We start from the raw sequence: 26,342 nt of genomic DNA, 5'->3' as shown, positions 1-26,342 counted from the left end.
CTTTTTTTTTCTTTTTTCAAATGAACATTTAACACAACCAGGTCAGGATGACTGAATTGAGACTTCCTTTATCTGTAGAAGTAGCATTCTCTGCTTGCTCTGAATTTAAAAAAGGTTTCCTGAAAAGTGGAATAAAAACCACTCTCCCTCCCCTCTCCTAATAAGTCCACACTTACAGTTCATCAGGGCAGTTGATTGGTTGAGCTATTCTGTATCCATCCTTTAGATATGCAGCCATCTCAAAAGGGTCAATATCCACATATGGAGTCTGCCCCAAAGTCATCAGCTCCCACAGTGTTACTCCAAATGCCCACTAGAAAAAAAAAGTGTTTTATGCAGCAGCAAGTTAGCAGTACAGTAGGGTTTGGGGAGTCTGCCAGCTTCAGTTCCCTCACAAAATTTGTCATGCACACTAAACAACTATTTAAACTTAGTGTGTGTTCCTCATATTTTTGATAAGGAAGATAAGAGAGCTTTATAAATGGGCAACTCCTGTCCTTCCATGTTAAATGCGGTGCTACTATAATTTTTCTCCCAAGATAGGAAAGTGACTTTTCTCATTTACATCACTGAACATTTAAACAGGAATAACAACCTTAGAAAAAAGAACTGGTTCTAATTTTCAACAGTAACAGATAGCTCTGACAGCACCAAGCTTTTAAACACACAAATACAAAATCACAAAATGTATATAGGATAATAAAATGCTGCTTTTCTATAAAGTATTTGATCTGAAGATTTTACAACCCTTAAAAACACTAAGTTTAAGTAACAATGTACAATAGAGTTTACTTTGTAGAGAATGCAACAAACAATTACATTTATACAGGACTTTAGATCTTCACAACACTGTGCAAACCAATCCTCACAACAGGTTTGGTGAGTTAGCCCTGGTCTACACTATGAGGTTAGGTCGCATTCAGCCGCTTTAGGTCGATTTTATAAGCAATGCGTCTACACAACCAACACCGTTCCGCTGACCTAAAGGGCTCTTAAAATTGACTGCTGTACGCCTCCCCGGAGAGGAGAGTAGCGCTAAAATCGACCTTGCTGGGTCGAATTTGGGGTAGTGCAGACATAATTCGACAGAATTGGCCTCCAGGAGCTATCCCAGAGTGCTCCAATGTGACTGCTCTGGACAGCACTTTCAACTCCGATGCACTAGCCAGGTACACAGGAAAAGCCCCGGGGAAATTTTGAATTTCCTTTCCTGTTTGGTCAGCGTGGCAAGCTCAGCAGCACAGGTGACCATGCAGTCCCAGAATCACAAAGAAGCTCCAGCATGGACTGAATGGAAGACACTGCATCTGATTACTGTATGGGGAGAAGAATCTGTGCAGGCCGAACTCCGATCAAAAAGAAGAAATGCAATTATATATGCCAAAATCGCACAGGGCATGGTGGAGAGAGGGTACAACAGGGACACACAGCAGTACTGCGTGAAAGTTAAGGAGCACAGGCAAGCCTACCAAAAGACAAAGGAGGCAAATGGTCTCTCTGTGTCAGAGCCCCATACATGCCGCTTCTATGATCAGCTGCATGGCATTCTGGGGGGGGACGGGACCCTACCACTACCCCACCACTGTCCGTGGATACGTGCAAGGGGGGAGTCTCACGCAACAGGGAAGAGGATTTTGTGGATGAGGAGAAGGAGAATGCGCAGCAAATAAGCGGAGAATCTGTTCTCCCTGGCAGCCAGGACCTTTTCATCACCCTGGAGCCAATACCCTCCCAAGATGGGTTCCAGGACCCTGAAGCCAGAGAAGACACCTCTGGTGAGTGTACATTTGTAACTATACTACAGGGTTTAAAAGCAATTGTGTTTAATGTTTGATTTGCCCTGAAGAATTGGGATGCATTCGTGGCCAGTACAGCTACTGGAAAAGTCTGTTAATGTGTCTGGGGATGGAGTGGGAATCCTCCAGGGACATCTCCATGAAGCTCTTCTGGAGCTACTCTGAAAGCCTTTGCAGAAGGTTTCTGAGGAGGGCTGCCTTATTTCATCCTCCACGGCAGGACACTTTACCACGCCAAGCCAGTAGGAAGTATTCTGGAATCATTGCAGCACAAAATATGGCAGCGAATGGTCCTGGGTTTTGGTCGTATTCAAGCAACATTCAGTCTATATCTTTCTGTGTTAGCCTCAGGAGAGTGATATCATTCATGGTCACCTGGTTGAAATAGGGGAATTTTTGTAAGGGAACAGTAAAAGGACCCCATTCATGCTGGGCTGTTTGCGCTTGGGTAAAAGGGGTCATCCCAGAGAATAGCCACGCGGTGGGGTGGGCGGAGGGGTGTGCTGCACATCCACCCCAAAACCTCACCCCCTCCGTTTAAATGGCAAACCCAACCAGCATTGCTGGTTATGGGAAAGGAGGGTGCTGCAGTTTGAAACCATTCCCACATGATATGAAGGCGGAAGAAGCCAACCCTACGTACCTTTGGCTTACCATGGCTTCCTGGAAACCGAATTCTGTTGCCCAGCCATGTGTGATGTGTCACCATACCAGGAGGCGCTCAATATAAAAGGCAAAATGCGACCTTGTACCTAAAGCACATGCACTGTCTGTTGTGAATTGCTTGATTCACTGTGAAAGGTTCTCCCTTTTCTTCTCAGAAATGTATCTTAAATTTTATTCTCCCTTTTTATCCCTCCGCAGGTGCAAATGTTTCTATGCTCCCCCTATCATCTCCATCCCTGAGGTTATCGCAGATTAGAAGGCAAAAAAACCACACTCGCAATGACATATTTTCCGAGCTCATGCAGTCCTCCCGCACTGACAGGGCACAGCTGAATGCATGGAGGCATTCAGTGACAGAGGCCAGGAAAGCATTAAGTGAGTGCCATCAGACGACGCAGGAGGCGATGCTGAGGCTAATGGGGGAGCAAACAGACATGATGTCTGGTGGAGCTGGTGGAAAGGCAACGAGAGCATAGACCGCCGCTGCATCCACTATATAACTGACTGCCCTCCTCCCCAAGTTCCATATCCTCCTCACCCAGACGCCCAAGAACGTGGAGCGGGAGGCTCTGGGCACCCAGACACTCCACTCCAGAGAATGGCCCAAGCAACAGAAGGCTGTCATTCAAACAGTTTTGATTTGTAGTGTGGCTATAATAAGCAATGTGGCCTTCTTCTTTCTTCCTCCCCTACCTCACCCGGGCTACCTTGTCAGTTATCTCACTTTTTTTTTTAATTAATAAAGAAAGAATGCATCGTTTCAAAACAATAGTGACTTTATTTCCTTCGCCAGCTGTGATCGAAAGGGTGGTTGGCTTACAAAGAATTAAAATCAACCAAGGGGCAGGTTTGCATCACAGAGAAACACACACAACTGTCACACCGTAGCCTGGCCAGTCATGAAACTGGTTTTCAAAGCCTTTCTGATGCGCAGCGCGCCTAGCTGTGCTCTTCTAATCGCCCTGCTGTCTGGCTGCTCAAAATCAGCCGCCAACCTCAATTTCCCACCCCGCCATAAACGTCTCCTCCTTACTCTCACAAATATTATGGAGCACACAGCAAGCAGCAATAACAATGGGAATGTTGGTTGCGCTGAGGTTTGACCTAGTCAGCAAACAGTGCCAGCGAGCTTTTAAATGTCCAAAGGCACATTCTACCACCATTCTGCACTTGCTCAGCCTATAGTTGAACAGCTCCTGACTACTGTACAGGCTGCCTGTGTATGGCTTCATGAGCCATAGGAGCAAGGGGTAGGCTGGGTCCCCAAGGATAACTATTGGCATTTCAAAAAGAAAAGGAGTACTTGTGGCACCTTAGAGACTAACCAATTTATTTGAGCATAAGCTTTTTACAGCTCACTTCATCGGATGCAGTCAGTGGAAAATACAGTGAGGAGATTTATATACACACAGAACATGAAACATGTGTGTTTATCATGCACACTGTAAGGAGAGTGATCACTTAAGATGAGCTATTACCAGCAGGAGAGTGGGGTGGGGGGGGGGAGAAAACCCTTTGTAGTGATAATCAAGGTGGGCCATTTCCAGCCGTTAACAAGAACGTGGGGGGGGGGAATAAACAAGGGGAAATAGTTTTACTTTGTGTAATGAAGAACGTCTGAGGAGGGGGGGGGATAAACAAGGGGAAATAGTTTTACTTTGTGTAATGACTCAGTCATTACACAAAGTAAAACTATTTCCCCTTGTTTATTCCTCCCCCCCCCTTCCTCAGACTTTCTTGTTAACTGCTGGAAATGGCCCTCCTTGATTATCACTACAAAGGGTTTTCTCCCCGCCCCCCCATTCTCCTGCTGTAATAGCTCATCTTAAGTGATCACTCTCCTTACAGTGTGCATGATAAACACCCATTTTTTCATGTTCTGTGTGCATATAAATCTCCTCACTGTATTTTCCACTAACTGCATCCGATGAAGTGAGCTGTAGCTCACGAAAGCTTATGCTCAAATAAATTGGTTAGTCTCTAAGGTGCCACAAGTACTCCTTTTCTTTTTGCGAATACAGACTAACACGGCTGCTACTCTGAATATTGGCATTTCAACATCCCCAACAGTAATTTTCTGGTCTGGGAAGTAAGTCCCTTCTTGCAGCTGTTCAAACAGCGCGGAGTCCCTAAACATGAGAGTGTCATGCACCTTTCCCGGCCATCCCACGCTGATGTCAGTGAAATGTCCCTTGTAATCCACCAGTGCTTGCAGCACGATTGAGAAGTACCCCTTGCGGTTTATGTACTGGTTGGCAAGGTGGTCAGGTGCCAAGATAGGGATATGCGTTCCCTCTATTGCCCCACGACAGTTAGGGAAGCCCATTGCAGCAAAGCCATCCACTATGACCTGCACATTTCCCAGAGTCACTACCCTTGATAGCAGCAGCTCAATAATTGCATTGGCTACTTAAATCACAGCAGCCCCCATAGCAGATTTGCCCACTACAAATTGATTCCCGACTGACTGGTAGCAGTCAGGCGTTGCAAACTTCCACAGGGCTATTGCCACTTGCTTCTCAACTGTCAGGGCAGCTCTCATCTTGGTATTCCTGCACTTCAGGGCGGGGGAAAGCAAGTCACAAAGTTCCAGGAAAGTGGCCTTACGCATGTGAAAGTTTCGCAGCCACTGGGAACACTATGTGGTCCCACGAGCCTGTGCTTGTTTGCTGGGCCCAGAATCAGTGTCCTACTGTATCAACCTGCCCACGGCCACCATGATGTCCCAACTGCCACATCCCGTGCTTTCAGGAACGTCTGTGTACATGTCCTCCTCACAATTGTCCTCGTGCTGGTGGCTCCTATCCAGGTTCTGCACATATTGCAGGATAATGCGGAAGGTGTTTACAATGCTCACAACAGCAGCGCTGAGCTGAACAGGCTCCATGCTTGCCGTGCTATGGCGTCTGCACGGGTAACCCAGGAAAAAAGGTGCGAAAGAATTGTCTGCCGTTGCTTTCACGGAGGGAGGGGAGACTGACGACATGTACCCAAAACCACCCATGACAATGTTTTTGCCCCATCAGACATTGGGACCTTAACCCAGAATTCCAATGGGCAGCAGAGATTGCAGGATAGCTACCAACAGTGCACCGCTCCATGAGTCAATGCTAGCCATGGTATCAAGGACGCACTCCGCCAACTTAATGCGCTTAGTGGGGACATACACAATCGACTGCATAAAATCGCTTTCTAAAGATCGACTTCTATAAAATCAACCTCATTTCGTAGGGTAGACATACCCTTAGTTACTAACTTTGTATGTTGCTCAGCGGACATATCACAGGGCATGCCAGCCCTGAAGTGCCCCCTTCTGACCATACATGGCACTGTAGGCACTCTCTGCCTCAATTTTCTCTCACCAGGTTCTCTCTGTCTCAGGGGTTCACACAGCTCAGCCTTCAGCAACTTGGACTCATGGGGCTGTTTCACTGCCATGTAGACTTCTGGGCTCAGACTGGAGCCTGAGTTCTGGGATCCTCCCACCTCAGAGGGTCCTAGAGCCCAGGGCTCCAGCCTTAGCCCAGAACTCTAAACAGCAATGAAACAGTTCTGCAGCTTGAGACATGGGAGCCCAAAAAACTGCCAAGGGATGTAAACCCAGGGTTTTAAAAAATACAAAAGGATTGATAGTCAATGGATGCTGCTGAGAGTTTTGAAATAAGCAGAAAATTTAGGAAACTGCGTAAACAGGTAATTTAAGTAGAACTACTTTATACAGTGACAACGTAGTTGTTTCCCATTTTATAACTATATTGTTTCAGAAAATTCACATAAAAGGAAAAAGACCCCATCTATCTTGGAAAGAAAACAGTATAAATACATGGCTCCTGATTAACTATATTTTTTAAACTCTTTGGCTGACTGCTGTGGATGAGAAAAAACCTTGTAGGAACCATTTAAAAAAATCAGCTAAGCCATGGGAAAGAAAAACAGCTAAAGCATGTTCAGCATAACGTGTCTGAACTATATTTAAACTGTTAAAGCACTGATTCCTTTTTCTCAGTGCAGACAAAACCTAAAAGTGTACAACAGACACCACTATGTATAATGTATTACATGCAGTTGATACCCAACATTTGTTTTTGGAGGAGCAGACAGAAGGGTATAGTAAAACAGGACTAAGGTAAACATTAAGAGGGAAGTTAGTTAGGGTGAATAGGCCTTTCTTTTCATGTTCCTAAAATGATGAAGGAATGTTGATTATATTATAGTACATAGTATATTATAGTATTATAGTATTCTAGTAGTTAGCTATAGTACTATCAATTTATTATTAACATGATCTACCGTATGTTAAAATGTATCTGCATTTATTCTGTATAGTGCAAAACATTTATGTATTGGATGTTAAAGGGGTACATTTAAATCTGTAGGAGCTCTGAGAAGACCCTACTACACTCTGATCTCCTTGCTCTATTACAGATTTTGTTGGACAGACTTCAGCCTCGAAGGCGCCGTTATAATTATTCTTCACACCCCCTGAGAATAAGCCTCTAATTCTGTCAATGCCAGGAAATTCATTAACTACCCTGTTATTTTTCAGCAGTGATAAAAAGGAGTGTTTGTAGACTGGGGAGTTCCAGGGAAGGGGCTCAACAGAAGTGGTGGAGCTGATAAGTACAGTGTTCAAGTGGCTAGGGGTGAGTATAAACCATGTAGCTTCAATGGGCTTTTTTATATATTAGAAATGATACACATGTACACATCCATGACAACAAAAGTGGCAAGACATGCACTATTTTATGTTCACCATGGCTCATGGTATCTCCTAACCGAGAGCACTTCACTAGTCCAGGGTAAAATTTCAAGATTGCTTAAGTGATTTAAGTGCCCAAGTCCCATAGAAAGTTTAGGACACAGATACTAAAGTCACTTACACTTGAAAATTTTACCTCTAGTCTGATCTTCACAGAACACGTTCACACTAGTGAAGGTTTAATATTGAAGATGAAATGGATACATTGTACTGATTCCACTGAATACAGCAACTCCAGCCAATGCAGGCTATTTCAGATGATAATCTACTCAAATTACAAAACAAGAAGACTTTAGAAGAACTATATTTTTATGCTAATATAGAAATAACCCTGAAGTAGAGCCGACCCTTTTTCAAAGTCTTGTTTACTAACATAGGAACTATGGCAATATGCAAGAGAATGGGAAACTTCAATGGAATACGAGTTATGTACACACGCAGTTAGAAAATTTGAGAAGACTTCTAAAATAGATGGGACATGAGGTTTCAAAAAATGCACAACACCTCACTGCATCAAAACTGTAAAGGTGACATCATTAAATGGAAATTACTCTATGGCAGGAAAACCAGATCACATGGCTGTGTCGTTTATCACTGGCTAGTGCTCAAACTACTGCACCCAATCTTAACTAAGATTCTCCACAGTCGCTCTTACTATTGGTTGTTGAAAAAACAGTTCTTTCCAATATCTCTGGTTGTTGAAAGTCTTAATGAAGGAAAATGTGTAAGGCACTGATCCTGCAAGCTGATCAGCACTCGGCAACCACCAGTATCAATAGGAGTGAATGTTACTTAGCATTGCATAAGAGCTCCTTTTCACTTCTCAGAATAGGACGTTCAATAAGAAACCCAGGGCAGACTGAAAAGAGCAATTTGATCTCAAACTGGTAAGGAGAATTTCTTTAATACATGGTATGGTCTATATGCCAAGGATTTACAGACTGGACAGTTGTGTTGGGGGATAAGAGCAACAATTTAATAGCTTGCTCTATGTGATGAATGTATTGAAGATGTTTAGTGTAAAAAGAATACTAATATACACTAAATGCCCTATGCATTAAATTCACAAGTAATGTGTCTCAAGGAAGTGGGAATGCGAAATGCAAGGGTTTGTACAGTATATAAATTCTGAACCATTAAGATTACCAACAGCTGTATGACAAGCTGAAGGCCATCAGGGTAATGTGCTCAAGAAACATTCAAGCTTACTTTTCAGTACTGCTCCTGTGTGCTAAAATTATTCTGTTGTAGGTGTCACACACTTCCATTCTGAGAAGACAAGCCAAGAAAAGCAGTGTCATAATTACCACTGGACACTACAATCAGGGCTGGAAGGGACAGTACATCTTACATTCACAGAAAACATAGAATTCATGAAAACGCCAGTTCTTGAAATCAGGTGAACTGTTCAGAAAGTTTCAGGATTTAATCAGCAAGTCCTCTGCTCATCTGTAGGTCTCTAGATAGAAGCCAGGCTATTAAAGGGTAGCAGTGACCAAATGTCAGTAACATTTCATAATAGTTTAGTGGTATACAGAATGTATTCCCTCTCCTATTTTAGGCGACAGGTGTCTGCGTCAAACACACTACTACACTTGATACTTTTGCTGGCAATCTCAAAGGTGCCAAAACACAATGGAAAAGGAGTGAACAATCCTGTCGCCCAAAAGGTGATCCCTCTATGTTAGGGCTGGATACCATAGGCATGGCAGTGCGTGGTGGAAGCAGGTACAGCTGCTGTTCTGGGTATGAATGTTATGCACAGAAAACTTCAGTCATCAGCACTGTCAATTAACTCCTTTTTTCCATGAATAAACTGTGTGAAAAAGGCATTTAAAGGAAGAAACCTGTAGAACTATATATTGTTTTAGAGAACGTAAATTATAACTTACCACATCACTAGCGCTGGAAAATTCATTGTTAACCAAGCTTTCAAGAGCCATCCACCGCACTGGCCTGTTTTCATTATCTCCCAGACAATGATAATCCATGGGGAATAGGTCTCGGGATAGTGCATTGTCTGTAATTTTGACCTGAAGTGCATCATCAATGCTGATTAAAAGACAATAAAAGCATTTAGTTATGCAACATATGAACTATTTATAGTTATGTTAGTGCATCTTAAAAAATATTGTATATATAGGATTTCACAGATGAGCTTGATCATTTGTTATCAATGTTTTAAAGCCTAACATTTTCCCAGATCACGATACTGCTATGCTGCAGTTACCACTAAGTACGTATCAGTTAACTTCAGGATAAAGAGATTTCAAAATTTTTTTTGGCTACGAAAAGATGAGCAATAGAAAGTCAGAAGTCTCAGACATAAAATAAAACCAATTGTTTTAAAATGGGGAAATGTCCAGTTAAAATACTCAAACAACTTTCTCTGTCCCTGTAACAACCAACTTTCCCAATTCCCTTCTTGCTTCCTTGCAGACCGATTTTACAGGATAGTAATTTAGGATTTCTCATATCTGATGAAACAAAGGTTCCATCTAATAGGTATTGTGCCTCTGACCATTGTCTGTATGAGATGCTTCAGAAAAAATGCAAGAAAGCCTGAAGCAGACATTTATGGAATAACCTCCTTACAGAGGCAAAGTTTCTTCACTTGCAGGCTAATTTACACTCTTTAACATGAGGATTTGTATTCCTTCCAAACTTTTTTAAAAATCCTTTAACTGTGGATATTCTGATAATCCACCTACGCGTCTAATCCTTTTGCAAATCCTGCTACGCTCGACATTTTATGGTAGTGGTTCTCAAACTGGGGGTCGGGACCCCTCAGGGGGTCACAAGGTTATTACCTGGGGGGTGCGAGCTAACAGCCTCCACCCCAAACCCCACTTTGCCTCCAGCTTTTATAATGGTGTTAAATATATAAAAAGTGTTTTTAATTTATAAAGGGGGGGGGTCCGCACTCAGAGGCTTGCTTTGTGAAAGGAGTCACCAGTAAAAACATTTGAGAACCAGTGTCTTATGGAAATGAGATCCACAAACTAACTACGCTTTGTTTAAATTTCCTTTTATCAATTTTAAATTTGCCTTTCAATTTAATTTAATATCCTATTATTCTTATGAGGAAGGATAAGTAAAAATTCTTGATTTATCTTCTCTACACCATTTATTACTGAGCATACCTGTCACATAGCCTCTTATCCATCTCCACTTAACATAAGCAGTCCCAAACTTTTCAATATCTCTTCATATGGGAGATATTCAATGCCTTTAATATCACATCACATGCCTCTGAACTACATCTATTTCTGTTTTATCCTTTTGAGATATAGTGACCAGAATTGAACACAGCGACCTAAATTTTCAGAAGTGACTTGATTTTTGGCACCTCAATTCAAAGGACAAAAAACTAAACTTCACACAGGTTGGCAACCTGCTTTTAGAGAAAAATCAGGAATTAAATACACTTTAGAACATAACACTGACTATGGAGTTGCAAACAGGTGACTTCATAATGTTTCTGTTTTATAATTCTATTTTTAATTCTTGTGTCAACCAATTATATTGGTAATTAAGTGAGGCACTATGAGGATCACCTTTTATGCCTATCTAAAGATATTGCAACATTTGCTACCCTCCAATATAACAGATTATATTAAGTCAAGATTGTACATATTTGTTAACGTTTGAGCCACCTCATTCTAAAGTTACTACAGCTCCTCCTTTTTTGCATCTCACAGTGATAGTACCAGAGGAGATGCCTACTCTTTTCAATATCCTCTGGTTGAGATCAATGCAAAGAAATCATGTATTTTCTCTACAGTGTTATTTATCTTCCTTAATGACTTGCTTTACTTTCATAAGAACATAAGAATGGCCATACTAGGTCAGACCAATGGTCCCCAAAGCCCAGTATCCTCTTTTCTGACAGCAGATAGTGCCAGATGCTTCAAAGAGAATGAACAGAACAAATAACTTTATCAAGTGATCCGCCCCATCATCCAGTCCCAGCTTCTAGCAGTCAGTTATTTAGGGACACCTAGGGCACGGGGTTGCATTCCTGACCATCTTCGCTAATAGCCATTGATGAACTTATCCTCCATGAATTTAACGTTCTTTTTTGAACTCACCTATACTTTTGGTCTTCACAACATCTCCTGACAACAAGTTTCACATGGTGACTGCATGTTGTGTGAAGTAGTACTTCCTTATGTTTATTTTAAACCTGCTGCCTATTAATTTCATTGAGTGACCCCTGATTCTTGTGTTATGTGAAGAGGTAAATAGCACTTCCCTATTCACTTTCTCCACACCATTCATGATTTTATAGACCTCTATCACATCTTCCCTTAGTTGTCTCTTTTCCAAGATGAACACACTGTCTTTTTAATCTCGCCTCATACGGAAACTGTTCCATACCCCTATTAATTTTGGTTGCCCTTCCCTGTATTTTTTCTAACGTTAATAGATCTTTCTGGTAGTCCAGTGTTATTCTTTCAATTTTTTAAAAGGCTTAGACATCTTGAATCTGGAAAAATACTGTATAATAGTGACCACAGGCTACCATCTTCTCCAACTTTTACTCATAAGAGCTCTTGAGGTTTCTGCAGATAGATTTCAAACATTTCAAGTCTGGATATGTGTTTATATAGCCTGTGGGTAGAGTATAAAAAATGTGAACCACAAAGCATTAGTTTCATAATCGCTTTCACACACGTCTTGGAGTCTTGGCATGGTGCTTAGTTACTACACTGACATCTTTTTACCCAAGTGATATAATTTCATAATCCACGCTTATACTAGCTCTGCGTCTAAAGCTACTTATTTATAGAAACTGGAATTTCAATGAAGATCGAGGAATGACTGCTTTATCAGGAATTTTTGAAGTAGCTCTCGGTGAACCATGTATGGATGGCCATAAAGAAAACTGGAGTCAGTGCAAACACCATACAGTTAAGACTAAGGCATAAGGTTTTGTGGTCTGTGAGGGGCGAAGCTGTCAGTTATGGATGGACAAAGTTGCCTCATTTTTTTAATTGCCCTTGTAGCAATCCTCCAAGAGTTACAAATGCTGCTGGGGGGGTGGGGGTGGGGCCTTAACTGTCCCTTTCTATACCTTCAAATACTTATTTAAATTTAATCTCAACTCTGAATTTTCTGAGTTTCTAATCAAGAGGAAATCAGATCAGACTTTTTGGGGAATGTAGAGGGGAGCAGGGCAGGCTGTGACATTTTGTTTATTTGAAAAAAAATCACCAACTTCTGTCATGACTTTTACATTTTGAGGGCTCTTCCCACAGGGAAACTGCTTCGAGACCTGTTTTTCTCTTCCTTCAAACGAAAGCTGACATTTTCATTAATCATTTGGCCATTTTAAGAAGTCTACCAGGGAACAACAAACCATTCTGATATTCCTGATGTGACAGAGAAAATCTTCTCATATGCTCCATCTCAACAGCGCACTAGAACTCACTAAGTCCTTTTAAACTTGAAGTCTAAGAAACATTTTGAGACATGATCAGGAAAAAAAAGCATTAAGAGTTTTAAAACACAACTAAAACTTATTTTTCTGTATCCTATCTCAAAAACAGTTCATCTGATTCACTTCATATCTGAACAAAAACCTATCTGCTAGACACAGACCACATGTGCAGCATTTGTAACATCTGAGGATATGGTTTGAGATGGGAAAGATCAAATTTGTAATGGAAAGCACATCTCAGCCATAACCATAGACAGGGTACAATCTGGCTCCATAATAGTCCTTTAAGACACAGTACTTACACACAGTTTCTAGCAGCCAGGTCTTTGTGAATGACCTCCCTTCTGGCTAAATAGCTCATTCCACAGGCAATCTGAATAGCCATATGAACAAGATCCTGCTGGGAAATTGCCTGCAACAGCACAGAAAAATTATTAACATCACAAAATCCTACAAATAGAGAGTTCAATGTCTGCCATGTTGGGTATTTTTTCTCAATTTCAATATTCATTCATTTCCATATTTTATCTTATTTACAAAAAACTATCTGCAACCACTGGTTCTCCAGGACACAACATCATTGCTCCCTGGTATTTCTTGATACTTATTTCAAATACTTAACTCTTAATTTCTGAAAATGCCTTATTTTTAGCTCTAAATTGGCTTTGAAATATTTCCTAGCTTTCATTTTCCTTGTCACCAGTTCTTCACATAAATCAAGGATGGACTGAGACAAAATGGTATGTGGATCCATCAAAATTTCAGCCACCCTGCTACACACTTCTCTGCATATTACTCACAAAAGTAGCACTCGTTTTCAAGGAACAGACCACAACCAAATATATAAAAGGAGCAGCAGCCTCTAACTTATCATTCCTATCCACTGATGAAGACAGCAGGTCTCAACATCTTTGCTCCATATCCCTTTGTAATTTTGACAGTGTTAATTAACGGGGAGCTTTGTAGTGGGAGTGTTTAATTTTAAAATGTAATATATAATGTGCAAACATTATGTTACTGCATGTTGCCTGCGCTTTGAGACATTTACTACTTCCGCTGGCCTGCTTTGGGATACTGACACTGATTTAGCATTGTATCATTGCCAGGGCCCTATGTATACTGCAGAATTCACCGCTTCCCACAGATGTGTGCTTCAAGTGCCCAGCTCAAAACTTCTGCAACAGTTATGCCATTTCTATGCAAAGTTCTGAGGCAACATTAAAAATCTGAGACAGAATAAAGAGTGAAGGAGGAATGGCACTCTCAAAGGAGGACTCAGGTTTTATGGTGTTAAGCATTTCCCACTTTCTTACTTTATTTTACATTAAAAGAAAATATTGTCAGAGCTAGTTAATACAAGTCAGTTGTGAAAACAGTCTGTTTGGATTAACAGGGCCTTAAAGCAATAGGACATAAACTGTTATTAAACTGGATTAAAACAGTATCCATCCGATGAAGTGAGCTGTAGCTCACGAAAGCTCATGCTCAAATAAATTGGTTAGTCTCTAAGGTGCCACAACTACTCCTTTTCTTTTTGCGAATACAGACTAACACAGCTGTTACTCTGAAATCTGTAAACTGGATTAGTGTTTTACTGCAGACTTTCTTTGGCACATGAGCAGTGAGTCCGATGTGAAAATTCAGAACACAAACTCCATCAGACGGGCTAATATCTGGATGCCTGGGAAGGAGACAGTGTCAGTCTGTAGACATTTGCAATTTAGAGATCAAGCCACAAAGCAAAAGCAGACACAATCATAGTCCCACAGTTGCTCACAGTACAGTACCTCTGCAAATTAACAGGAAGAAAGTCCTTGACTGCTTGGTACTTAGTGTACAAAGCAAGGATGACTTATTGACCTCAGTGAGCCAGATAGCCCATAAAAATAAAGTAAGTGACAAGTCAATTATCTAGAGAAAGCCAGGCAGTGTTGTGAGAGAAAGATTAAGAGGAGTATGATGGAAAATTATCTTAACAAAATACAGAAGCATGTGTCTGTTATGGTTGATAAAATCCTTTTTCATTCAGATTTTCCGCTTACAAGTGTTTTGTTCCATTTCATTTCTGTTTTAGACAATTAACATTTACTAGGGCTGTCAAGCGATTAAAAAAATTAATCGCACTGTTAAACAACAACACAATACCATTTATTTAAATATTTTGGATGTTTTCTACATTTTAAAATATATTGATTACAGTTAAAACACGAAGTGTACAGTGCTCACTTTATATTTATTTTTGATACCTGTATCTGCAATGTAAAAAAACCCCCAAAATAAATAGTATTTTTCAATTCACCTAATACAAGTACTGTAGTGCAATCTCTTTATCATGAAAATTGAACTCACAAAGATAGAATTATACACAAAGAAAACTGCATTCAAAAATAAAACAATATAAAATTTTAGAGCCTGCAAGTCCACTCAGTCCTATTTCTTGTTCAGCCAACCACTCAGACAAAAAAGTTTGTTTACATCTGCAGGAGATAATGCTGCCTGCTTCTTGTTTACAATGTCACCTGAAAGTGAGAACAGGTGTTCTCATGGCACTGTTGTAGCCAGTGTCTCAAGATATTTACACACCAGATGTGCTAAAGATTCATATGTCCCTTCATGCTTCAACCACCATTCCAGCAGACATGCGTCCATGCTGATGATGTGTTCAGCTTGGTAACAATCCCAAACAGTGTGGACCAACGCACGTTCGTTTTCATTATCTAACTCAGATGCCACCAACAAGACAGTTGATTTTTTTTTTCGGTGGTTCGGGTTCTGTAGTTTCCACATCGGAGTGTTGCTCTTTTAAGATTTCTGAAGCATGCTCCACACCTCATCCCTTTCAGATTTTGGAAGGCACTTCAAATTCTTAAACCTTGGGTTGAGTGCTGTAGCTATCTTTAGAAATCTCACATTGGTACCTTCTTTGTGTTTTGTGAAATCTGCAGTGAAAGTGTTCTTAAAATGAACAACATGTGCTGGGTTATCATCTGAGACTGCTATAACATGAAATATATGGCAGAGCAGGAGACATACAATTCTCTCCCAAGGAGTTCAGTTACAAATTTAATTAATGCTTTTTTTTTTTTTTTTTTAAACGAGCTTCATCAGCATGGAAGCATGTCCTCTGGAATGGTGGCCGAAGCATGAAGGGGCATCTGAATGTTTAGCACAGTGGTCCCCAACACGGCACCCGCTGGGGCATTTATGTGCACTCACTGTAAGGGCCGGTGCCAAGGGACGAAGAGGAGAGGAGCGCATCCACCGAAGAACCTGCCACCGAAATGCCACCGATCAGCGCTTCTGGCGGAGAAGCTGCTGACAAAATGGCACCGCTGAATGCTTCCGGTGGAGAAGCTGCCGCTTAAATGCCACCGAGGAGTGCGGCCACTGGAGAAGCGTCATCACCAAAATGTTGCCGAGAAGCGTTGCTGCCCGCCACACTCTTCTGAAGGCATGAATGTTCTCTTGGCCACAGGAAGATTGGGGACCACTTGTTTAGCATATCTGACACATAAATACCTTGCAATGCCAGCTACAAAAGTGCCATGCAAATGCCTGTTCTCACTTTCTGGTGACAGTGTAAATAAGAGGAGGGCAGCATTATCTCCCGTAAATGTAAACAAACTTGTTTGTCTTAGCGACTGGCTGAAAAAGAAGTAGAACTGAGAGGATCTGTAGGCTCTGAAGTTTTATATTGTTTTGTTTTTGAGTGTAGTTATGTAAAAAAAAAAAAAAAAAAATCTACATTTGTAAGTTGTACTTTCACAACAAAGAGATTCCACTACAGTTCTTGCATAAGGTGAATTGAAAAATACTATTTCTTTATCTTTTACACTGCAAATATTTGTAATAAAAATAATATACACTTTGATTTCAACAACAACACAGAATACAATATACATGAAAATGTAGGAAAACATCCAAAATATTTAATAAATTTCACTCGGTATTCTATTGTTTCACAGTGCGATAAAAACTACAATTAATCGCGATTAATTTTTTTTAGTTAATCGCATGAGTTAACCACGATTAATCGACAGGTTTAACATTTACTATAAATGTCATTAGCACAAACACTATTAAAATGTTCCATCTCGGATGACAGTAAGTTCTCTTGTGTAGAAAACAAAATGGAGGAACTAGAGCTACTGGTGCAGGAAGTGAAACCAGATATTCTAGGGAGAACAGAACCATGGTGGAGTAGTCGTCATGACTGGGCTACAGGTATTGAAGGGTATGTGCTGTTCAGGAAAGACCGAAATAAAGGTAAAGGTGGTGGAGTAACATTGTATATCAATGATGAGGTAGAATGTAAAGAAATAAGCGATGGAATGGATAAGACAGAGTCTGTTTGGGCAAAAATTACGTTGGGGAAGAAAACTATTAGAGCCTCCTCTGGGATAGTGCTTGGGGTGTGCTATAGACCGCCGGGATCTAATTTGGATATGAATAGAGCCCTTTTTAAATGTTTTTAATGAAGTAAATACTAATGGAAACTGCGTGATTATGGGAGACTTTAACTTCCCAGATATAGACTGGAGGACAAGCGCTAGTAATAATAATAGGGCTCAGATTTTCCTAGATGCGATAGCTGATGGATTCCTTCATCAAATAGTTGCTGAACCAACTAGCGGGGATGCCATTTTAGATTTGGTTTTGGTGAGTAGTGAGGATCTCACAGAAGAAATGGTTGTAGGGGATAATCTTGGTTCAAGTGATCATGACCTAATTCAGTTCAAACTGAACGGAAGGATTAACAAAAATAAATCTGCAACTAGGGTTTTTGATTTCAAAAGGGCTGACTTTCAAAAATTAAGGAAATTAGTTAGGGAAGTGGATTGGACTGAAGAACTTGTGGATCTAAAGGCAGAGGAGGCCTGGGATTACTTTAAATCAAAGCTGCAGAAGCTATCGGAAACCTGCATCCCAAGAAAGGGGAAATAATTCATAGGCAGGAGTTGTAGACCAAGCTGGATGAGCAAGCATCTCAGAGAGGTGATTAAGAAAAAGCAGAAAGCATACAGGGAGTGGAAGATGGGAGGGATCAGCAAGGAAAGCTAGCTTATTGAGGACAGAACATGTAGAGATAAAGTGAGACAGGCTAAAAGTCAAGTAGAGTTGGACCTTGCAAAGGGAATTAAAACCAATAGTAAAGGTTCCATAGCCATATAAATAAGAAGAAAACAAAGAAAGAAGAAGTGGGATCGCTAAAAACTGAGGATGGAGTGGAGGTCCAGGATAATCTAGGCATGGCCCAATATCTAAACAAATACTTTGCCTCAGTCTCTAATAAGGCTAAAGAGGACCTTAGGGATAATGGTAGCATGACAAATGGGAATGAGGATATGGAGGTAGATATTACCATATCTGAGGTAGAAGCGAAACTCTAACAGCTTAATGGGACTAAATCGGGGGGCCCAGATAATCTTCATCCAAGAATATTGACGGAATTGGCACACGAAATTGCAAGCCCATTAGCAAGAATTTTTAATGAATCTGTAAACTCAGGGGTTGAACCATATGATTGGAGAATTGCTAACATAGTTCCTAGTTTTAAGAAAGGGGAAAAAAGTGATCCGGGTAACTACAGGCCTGTTAGTTTGACATCTGTAGTATGCAAGGTCTTGGAAAAAATTCTGAAGGAGAAAGTAGTTAAGGACATTGAAGTCAATGGTAAGTGGGACAAAATACAACATGGTTTTACAAAAGGTAGATCATGCCAAACCAACCTGATCTCCTTCTTTGAGAAAGTAACAGATTTTTTAGACAAAGGAAATGCAGTGGATCTAATTTACCTAGATTTCAGTCAGGCATTTGATACCGTGCCACATGGGGAATTAGTTAAATTGGAAAAGATGGGGATCAATAGGAAAACTGAAAGGTGGATAAGGAATTGGTTAACAGGGAGACTACAGCGGGTCGTACTGAAAGGTGAACTGTCAGGCTGGAGGGAGGTTACCAGTGGAGTTCCTCAGGGATCAGTTTTAGGACCAATCTTATTTAATCTTTTTATTACTGACCTCGGCACAAAAAGTGGGAGTGTGCTAATAAAGTGCGGATAATACAAAGCTGGGAGGTATTGCCAATTTAGAGAAGGACCGGGAAATCATACAGAAAGATTTGGATGACCTTGTAAACTGGAATAATAGTAATAGGATGAAATTTAATAGTGAGAAGTGTAAGGTTATGCACTTAGGGATTAATAACAAGAATTTTAGTTATAAGCTGGGGACACATCAATTAGAAGTAACGGAGGAGGAGAAGGACCTTGAAGTATTGGTTGATCATAGGATGACTATGAGCCGCCAATGTGATATGGCCGTGAAAAAAGCTAATGTGGTCTTGGGATGCATCAGGTTAGGTATTTCCAGTAGAGATAAGGAGGTTTTAGTACCGTTATACAAGGCACTGGTGAGACCTCACCTGGAATACTGTGTGCAGTTCTGGTCTCCCATGTTTAAGAAGGATGAATTCAAAGTGGAACAGGTACAGAGAAGGGCTACAAGGTGATCCGAGGAATGGAAAACCTGTCTTATGAAAGGAGACTCAAGGAGCTTGGCTTGTTTAGCCTAACTAATAGAAGGTTGAGGGGAGATATGATTGCTCTCTATAAATATATCAGAGGGATAAATACCGGAGAGGGAGAGGAATTATTTAAGATCAGTACCAACGTGGACACAAGAACAAATGGATATAAACTGGTCATTGGGTTTGAAATTAGATGAAGGTTTCTAACCATCAGAGGAGTGAAGTTTTGGAATAGCCTTCCAAGGGAAGCAGTGGGGGAAAAGACCTATCTGGCTTTAAGATTAAACTCAATAAGTTTATGGAGGAGATGGTATGATGGGATAATATGATTTTGGCAATTAATTGATCTTTAAATATTCATGGTAAATAGGCCCAATGGCCTGTGATGGGATGTTAGATGGGGTGGGATCTGAGTTACTATAGAAAATTCTTCCCTGGGTATCTGGCTGGTGAATCTTGCCCATATGCTCAGGGTTTAGCTGATCGCCATATTTGGGGTGGGGAAGGAATTTTCCTCCAGGGCAGATTGGAAGAGGCCCTGGAGGTTTTTCGCCTTCCTCTGTAACATGGGGCACGGGTCACTTGCTGGAGGATTCTCTGCTCTTTGAAGTCTTTAAACTATGATTCGAGGACTTTAATAGCTCAGAGATAGGGGAGAGGTTTTTCGCAGGAGTGGGTGGATGAGATTCTGTGGGCTGCGTTGTGCAGGAGGTCGGACTAGATGATCATAATGGTCCCTTCTGACCTTAATATCTATGAATCTATGAAAAGGGCCCCATGCCCAAATTAGCTTGTATACTTCTCATTTGCGTTTCTCTTAATGCTATCAGTTCCCACTGCCCATCTCAAAAAACATGAAGCGATTGCTAATACATCATTATATTTAATTTAGTAACATTAAGCAAGCACTTTTGGTAAATTGTTCAAGTTCCAGACACACACCTCCCCTCTCCACCCCACCCCCCGACCTATATGATATAGGTCAAAGGAAATAGAGATAAAAGGATTAAGTCACTTCCAATTTGCTGAAGTTTCCTCAAGATTTTCTTTTAAAAAACATTAACAGAGAACTTCAAAATTAAGACTATTAATGGAAATGTTATGATTAATTTATAACAAGTGCATTAAATATAAATAAAACATTAAGCATGCATAGTTAAGTAATCAAAATTCAAGAAATGTCAAAAGTTAAAGTTGTGCAAAACTAACCCCTCTTGTGCGTGCATTATAATTTAATTCTACCGTCTATTTTGTTTCTCAAATATTTTTTTTTAAAGTTAGAACGATATACCTCTGTAGCATCTTCCACTGTGCAGTTCTGTGAATGTTCGATACAAAGCCTATTACAATTATTAATGTACTATATATGCATGAAAAGAAGTGTGATACTGAATTATATGTCAGAAATAGTAGACAGCTGCGTAATCAAAGATTACAGCAGTGCTCACACTAGGAAGTGGAGTTCAGGTTGCAGTAGAGTCTTAACTTTGGCATTTCTGGGTGGAATGAGCAATTGCAACATTAATATTTTCTTAAAGTTTTTCTGAGAAAAAGAAGGACATACCCCATACTCAAACTATTTGGCTAGATAACAAAAATGCATACAGCATGTAAGGAGTGCACTCAGGGAGGTAAAGGGTGCCTATGGAGTCACCTCACCGAGCACAGTGAATGAGGCAAGGATCCTACAAAGAACTGCTGCTTTCAAGGCACACCTTAGGAGATGGGGCCACACTGACAGACTGAGTTACAACACAGTGCTGCCTCACTTCCAAGATGCACATGACCTGAGGTTATCATGTAGGCAAGAAAATGCACAAAGCAATGGAAGGAAGCTGTTTGGTGCTCAGAATTTTTGAAAACAAGGCAGATATTTAACTACTGATATCAGAACCTCACTTTAGATTCCGATATTTGAAATTCTTGTTCTTGCTCTACAAATGAGGCAAGTAAATTATCATATTTTAAAAGAACCTGTGATGTTCAGCTGTAAAATATTAATCTGAAAACAGATAGAATGCAAAGTGAAACAAATGATTAATGTAACACTCCCAACTTACAGTAAAAATAGGGAGTTGCTGTAATTAATAAGACACTGGAGTAAACAACTGCCTGTGATAAATGCACAGAAAAATTACTTTTTCTTGTGAACCACAAAACATACACTTCCCATGTCTGCTTTTAAGTTTCAATTCATTCAGCTCTGGAACAGGCTTTCCAATTCATTCAGCTCTGGAAAAGTCATCCCTGTACTGTCTCCACAGCTGGATCTTAAAGTCTGAACAAAGTTCTACCAACTAAAACATTGAAGTTTTAAATTAGCCGTTTCTTACCTGAGGATTGTTGGCCTCTACTAACTTGCACTGGCGCAGGAACAGCTTAAGGTTCCCCCAGTTCATGAAAGGCAGCAGCACCATGGGTTTCTCCCCATCTTCTATACAGACATGGGTGATAGGGAGCAGGTTCCTGAAACATGAGAGCAGACACTCCTAATTTTAGAAAGGTGATATCTGATCAAAGTTAGCAAGTCATCTAAACAAAAGAACACACTATAAATGATAAATAGAAGTACAGTAGAAAAGGCAATTGATTATTTAACAAAACAAAGTAACAAGATCTCCAAATAACTTGAAGCTGATGTTTAGGAATGCGTGCAAACATCTGAGTAGCTTTCCATCAAGAAAAAAAACTTTTGCATGATCCAAAGCTGATTAAAGATAAAATCCCACTGAAGATTATTCTTTACACAAACTATGAGTGTATCTTCAGTTTGGAAATGTATCCATCTCTTTAAAATGCACCTATACATGTTACAGATTCCATTATATTACAATAAGCATAGTTTATAGAACTGAGCAAAAATTTGGCATTTCCATTTTGCTGGAAAATGATATTTTGACATTTGTCCTACACAAGGAAGAAAAGTCAACATTTGAATATTTTCATGGAACAAAAGTCTGAAAAATACTGAGTTGGAAGTGCCAAATCAAAATGTTTCATTCTGAGTCAGCTTAATTTTAAACTCATCTGCCTGTGATGCTGCAGGGATTTATGGGTGCTGAAGCTACTGTGTCATTACTGGCTGGCTGAATCTCCTAAGATGCACCACGCAAAACAGCAGATCTAATTTAAAAATGAAGTGTTTTGGTTCTGTTCAACAATTCTGATCTGGGTCAAAGCTACCCACATAATATTTTGTTTCAGTTTTCCCCAACTGACTATGGAAAAGTCTTTTACAAAATTCTCAACCAGCGCTAGTAATTTCTTTATATAGTACTTTTGATGCAAATTCCAAAGCCTTCTTTTTAAAATCTGTTTCAGCATTCCAGATCTTCACTACATCAGTGTTTGTATTTTAGTTATGCCTTTGGACTCTAACCAGGATTGCTGTCCCAGTTTCCTAGGCACTGCATACATACATACATACTGTGACAGGGTCAGGCCAGATGGCTATAGGAGAGTGACAGAAGGCAGATATATTAGCCCCAGGTTAAGTAGGTCCCTTTTCCCTGGGTAAGGTAACAGGGAAGGCTCCAGAACAATCAGGAACTTTCTGGAAACAATTAACGCAGACAGGCTGATTAGAACACCTGCAGCCAATCAAGAAGCTGTTAGAATCAATTAAGACAGGCAGGCTAATCAGGGCATCTGGGTTTAAAAAGAAGCTCACTTCAGTTTGTGGTGTGTGTGTGTGAGTGTGAGTGAGTGAGTGAGTGAGGAGCTGGGAGCAAGAGGCACAAGAAGCTGGGAGTGAGAAGGCATACTACTGGAATACTGAGAAGTACAAGCATTATCAGACATCAGGATGAAGGTACTGTGGCGAGAATAAAGAAGGTGTTGGGAGGAGGCCATGGGGAAATAGCCCAGGGAGTTGTAGCTGTCACGCAGCTGTTACAGGAGCCACTGTAGACAGCTGCAATCCACAGGGCCCTGGGCTGGAACCCGGAGTAGAGGGCAGGCTGGGGTTTCTCCCCATCCCTCCAACTCCCTACTTGATACCGGAGGAGTTGACCTGGATTGTGGGTTCCATCAGAGGGGAAGGTCTCTGGCCTGTTCCCTGATCCACTAGGTGGATCAGCAGAGATTGCGGGGATTGTTCTTCCTTTTCCCCATGCTGGCCAGTGATGAGGCTAACTGAGTGAATGGCAGATTTGAGCCATGAAAGTGGCCAAATTGAGGGCTGCCATGAACCTCTGAGACAAGCAAATCCGCCAATAAGCACAGGACCCACCAGGGCAGAGGAGGAACTTTGTCACAATACATACATACAAATATACATATATATACAGTAAGAGCCCCTCCCCAGAAAAAGTTTACAATCTAAACACAGAAATCAGATTGGGGGAGAAGGGAGAAAAAAGGAAATATACTTTTACACTGATACATTTGAGCATTTTCATGGGAAGCATTATTTTGTTTATTTCCTTTAATCCAATCTATCTTTTTAGCCTTAAACTAGAATTTTAAATTAAGCATGACTCTGCAAAGAAAAGTGACTTAAAAAGGCAGGGTGGATCTTCTTTGTGTTTCAATGATTTCCATATCAAACTCCTTCAGATTACAAGATTGTTCAATTGCTAATACGTGAGACTTGAATGTTAAGCTGGATTTGAATGTCTAACTGGATTCCTTCCTGCTCACATGCCATTACCAGTAAAGGATTCTGAAGACCAATTGAAGCACTCAGTGACATCTCAAACCCCAGTGAATGAAGATTGTCTTGGATGACGTACATAATTCCCTAGAATACAGACCCCACAAAATCATGACAATAATTCATGTACACTACACTCATGCTATTAAGCATACTTACATCCTAGATTCTTCCTATTTAGCAACACATAGTACTGCCTGGAGGCTTATCCTTTTTTTGCATCCATTGCACTCCTTGTAGATCATTGTCATAACACTACTGGGAGGATTTATCTCTTGATATGTAAGAATACTTAATAGCGTGATGTATAGGTAGTGATAGAATGTAGGTGACAGAATGTACCCAACTCCACACCCTATATACCAGGGGTCTCAAACTCAAATGACCACAAGGGCTACATGAGGACTAGTACATTGGCCCGAGGGCTGCATCACTGACCCCCTGGCCCCGCCCCCACTCCACCCCTTCCATGAGGCCCCGCCCCTGCCCCACCTCTTCCCTGCTCCCATTGCAACTCCTTCCCCGAAATCCCCACCCCAACTCCGTCCCTTCCCTGCCCCCGAGGGGTGCGGGATGTGGCCAGGGGTCAGGGTGCAGGAGGGGTGGGACAGGAGGCATGCGGGGTGCGGGAGAGGTACGGGGTGCGGCAGAGGGCTCAGGGCAGGGGGTCGGGGTGCGGAACACGGGTGGGGTGCAGGAGGGGTCCGGGGTGCGGCAGGGGGTTCGGCTGCAGGAGGGATTCAGGGGGCGGACTCTGGGAACGGGGAACCGCAGCCAATGGGAGTTGTTGGGGGCGGTGCCTGGAGGCACGGCCAAGGCAACACACAGACTGCTGTGCCCCCTCTCCTCCAGGTCCTGGCCGCTTCCTGGAGCGGCACGGGGGCAAGGCAAGCAGGCAGGGAGGGAGCCTGCCCTGCCCCCGGTGCACACCGGGCCGGAGCCACTCTAGGTAAATGCTGGGGGGGGGGTCGCGGGCAGCTGGTGGGCCCCAAGAAATAACTCCGTAACTCCGCGGGCTGCATGCAGCCTGTGGGCCGAGTGTGAGAGACCCCTGCTATATACACTACTGTAATAATCTTTGTACCAAGCATGCGTTCTGAGATATCATTTAAAAACTCAATTTTCTGATCAATAACATCATGGCAATATGTATGCAGCAGCATTATATGTGAAGTTATAAACGTAAGCTGAGATCATGACTAAGGCTAAACTGGCACTGCTGCGATCGATGCAGTTGTGTCAATTTAACAGGTCTGGTGAAGATATGCTAAATCAATTGGAGAGCATCTCCCATCGACACAGTGGAGTGTAGACACCGGGGTTAAGTGGATGTAGCTACATCGACTTCAGTTACATTATTCACGTAACTTAGATCTATTTACCATGGTAATGTAGACCAGCCCTAAGGTTTGGTCTACTCTACAGAGTTTGGTCAATGCAAGGCTACTTATGTCGACCTGTGAAGTGTCTACATTTAATTTCATTCTCACCAACGTAACTGCCCGACTACATTGACTTATCTCCATGAGCAGTGTAGTCAAGGTCGATGTAGTCTGGTGTTATTTACATTGACAGTTACTGGCTTTCAGGAGCTGTCCTACAAATGCCCTACACTGACAGTACAATTGATACAAGTGCTCCTGGTGAGGATGTGCACCGCCAATACCAGGAGTAAAGCGTAAAGAGTGCACAAGTGGTGTAATTACTGTGGCAGTTGTATGTTGACGCAAGTCAGATTGACTTAATTTTGCAGTGTAGACGTGGCCAGTAAGTTTTCCGGAGATGTCTAGGGAACAGCCAAACCAGTTTCTCAGAGACAAAGGGCAAGCTGATGCCTCAGACAGGTGTAAACAAGGCTGATGGACCAACTACTTGCTAAGCAGCCATTCTTTGGCAGGAAAGGGGCACAAAAAAAAAAAAATCTACATCTTAGTAAAGAAACAGCACAGAAAGTCCCCTTCCACACAGACTGCCTGTTCTCCTTGCTCCCAGGTGGAAATGCTTCCCACAGGAAGGACAGGACTATAAGAAGATGCAGACATCCCAAGGCACCCCCACTTCCCCACCATTAATTTATTCATTGCGTGAGTACGGACAAAGGAAGCAGCCATTAAACAGAAATGGTCCTGGCCTAAGAAGTTTGTCCAGTAAGACTGTTGAGATCATGTGGTGAGAAACTGTGCTTTGAATTTAATATAGTTTGTTAAGTTAGGCACTAGTTGCATTTTATCTTTATTTTTCTCGTAACCATTTCTGACTTTTAGGATTCATTACTTGTACACATTTAAAATCTCTCTCTCTGTAGTTAATAAACTTGTTTTATCTAACCCAGTGTGTTTAAACTGAAGTGTCTGGGAAACTCCCTTTGGGATAACAAGATGTGTGCATATAATTTCTATTAATAAAATGACAGTCTTTAAATAAGCTTGTACTGTCCAGAAGAGAGCTGGGCAGTACAGAACACACATTTCTGGCAAGAAATTAGGCCTGGGGGTG

General features: G+C 41.4%; 1 protein-coding gene across 5 annotated transcripts in view; it reads right to left on the bottom strand.

The window, feature by feature from the left end:
- The window catches only part of RYK (receptor like tyrosine kinase), a 174,566-nt gene that overhangs the window by 16,748 nt on the left and 131,476 nt on the right, over positions 1-26,342 (bottom strand). For all 5 annotated transcript variants that reach the window (XR_012160844.2, XM_073360374.2, XM_073360373.2 and 2 more), the window contains 4 exons: positions 21,526-21,658; positions 12,967-13,076; positions 9,114-9,273; positions 177-313 (listed from right to left, as the gene is read on the bottom strand). Coding sequence is in view for 4 of the 5 variants with exons in the window: in XM_073360374.2 (XP_073216475.1) it covers positions 177-313; positions 9,114-9,273; positions 12,967-13,076; positions 21,526-21,658 (540 nt within the window). In the remaining variant the exon portion in view is untranslated. The remainder of the gene's footprint in view (positions 1-176; positions 314-9,113; positions 9,274-12,966; positions 13,077-21,525; positions 21,659-26,342) is intronic.

The sequence above is a fragment of the Lepidochelys kempii genome, chromosome 9 (assembly GCF_965140285.1).
Source record: "Lepidochelys kempii isolate rLepKem1 chromosome 9, rLepKem1.hap1, whole genome shotgun sequence".
Taxonomy (NCBI): domain Eukaryota; kingdom Metazoa; phylum Chordata; order Testudines; family Cheloniidae; genus Lepidochelys; species Lepidochelys kempii.
Note: the sequence above shows the minus strand (reverse complement) of the source record. Positions and strands in the feature narration are given on the sequence as shown.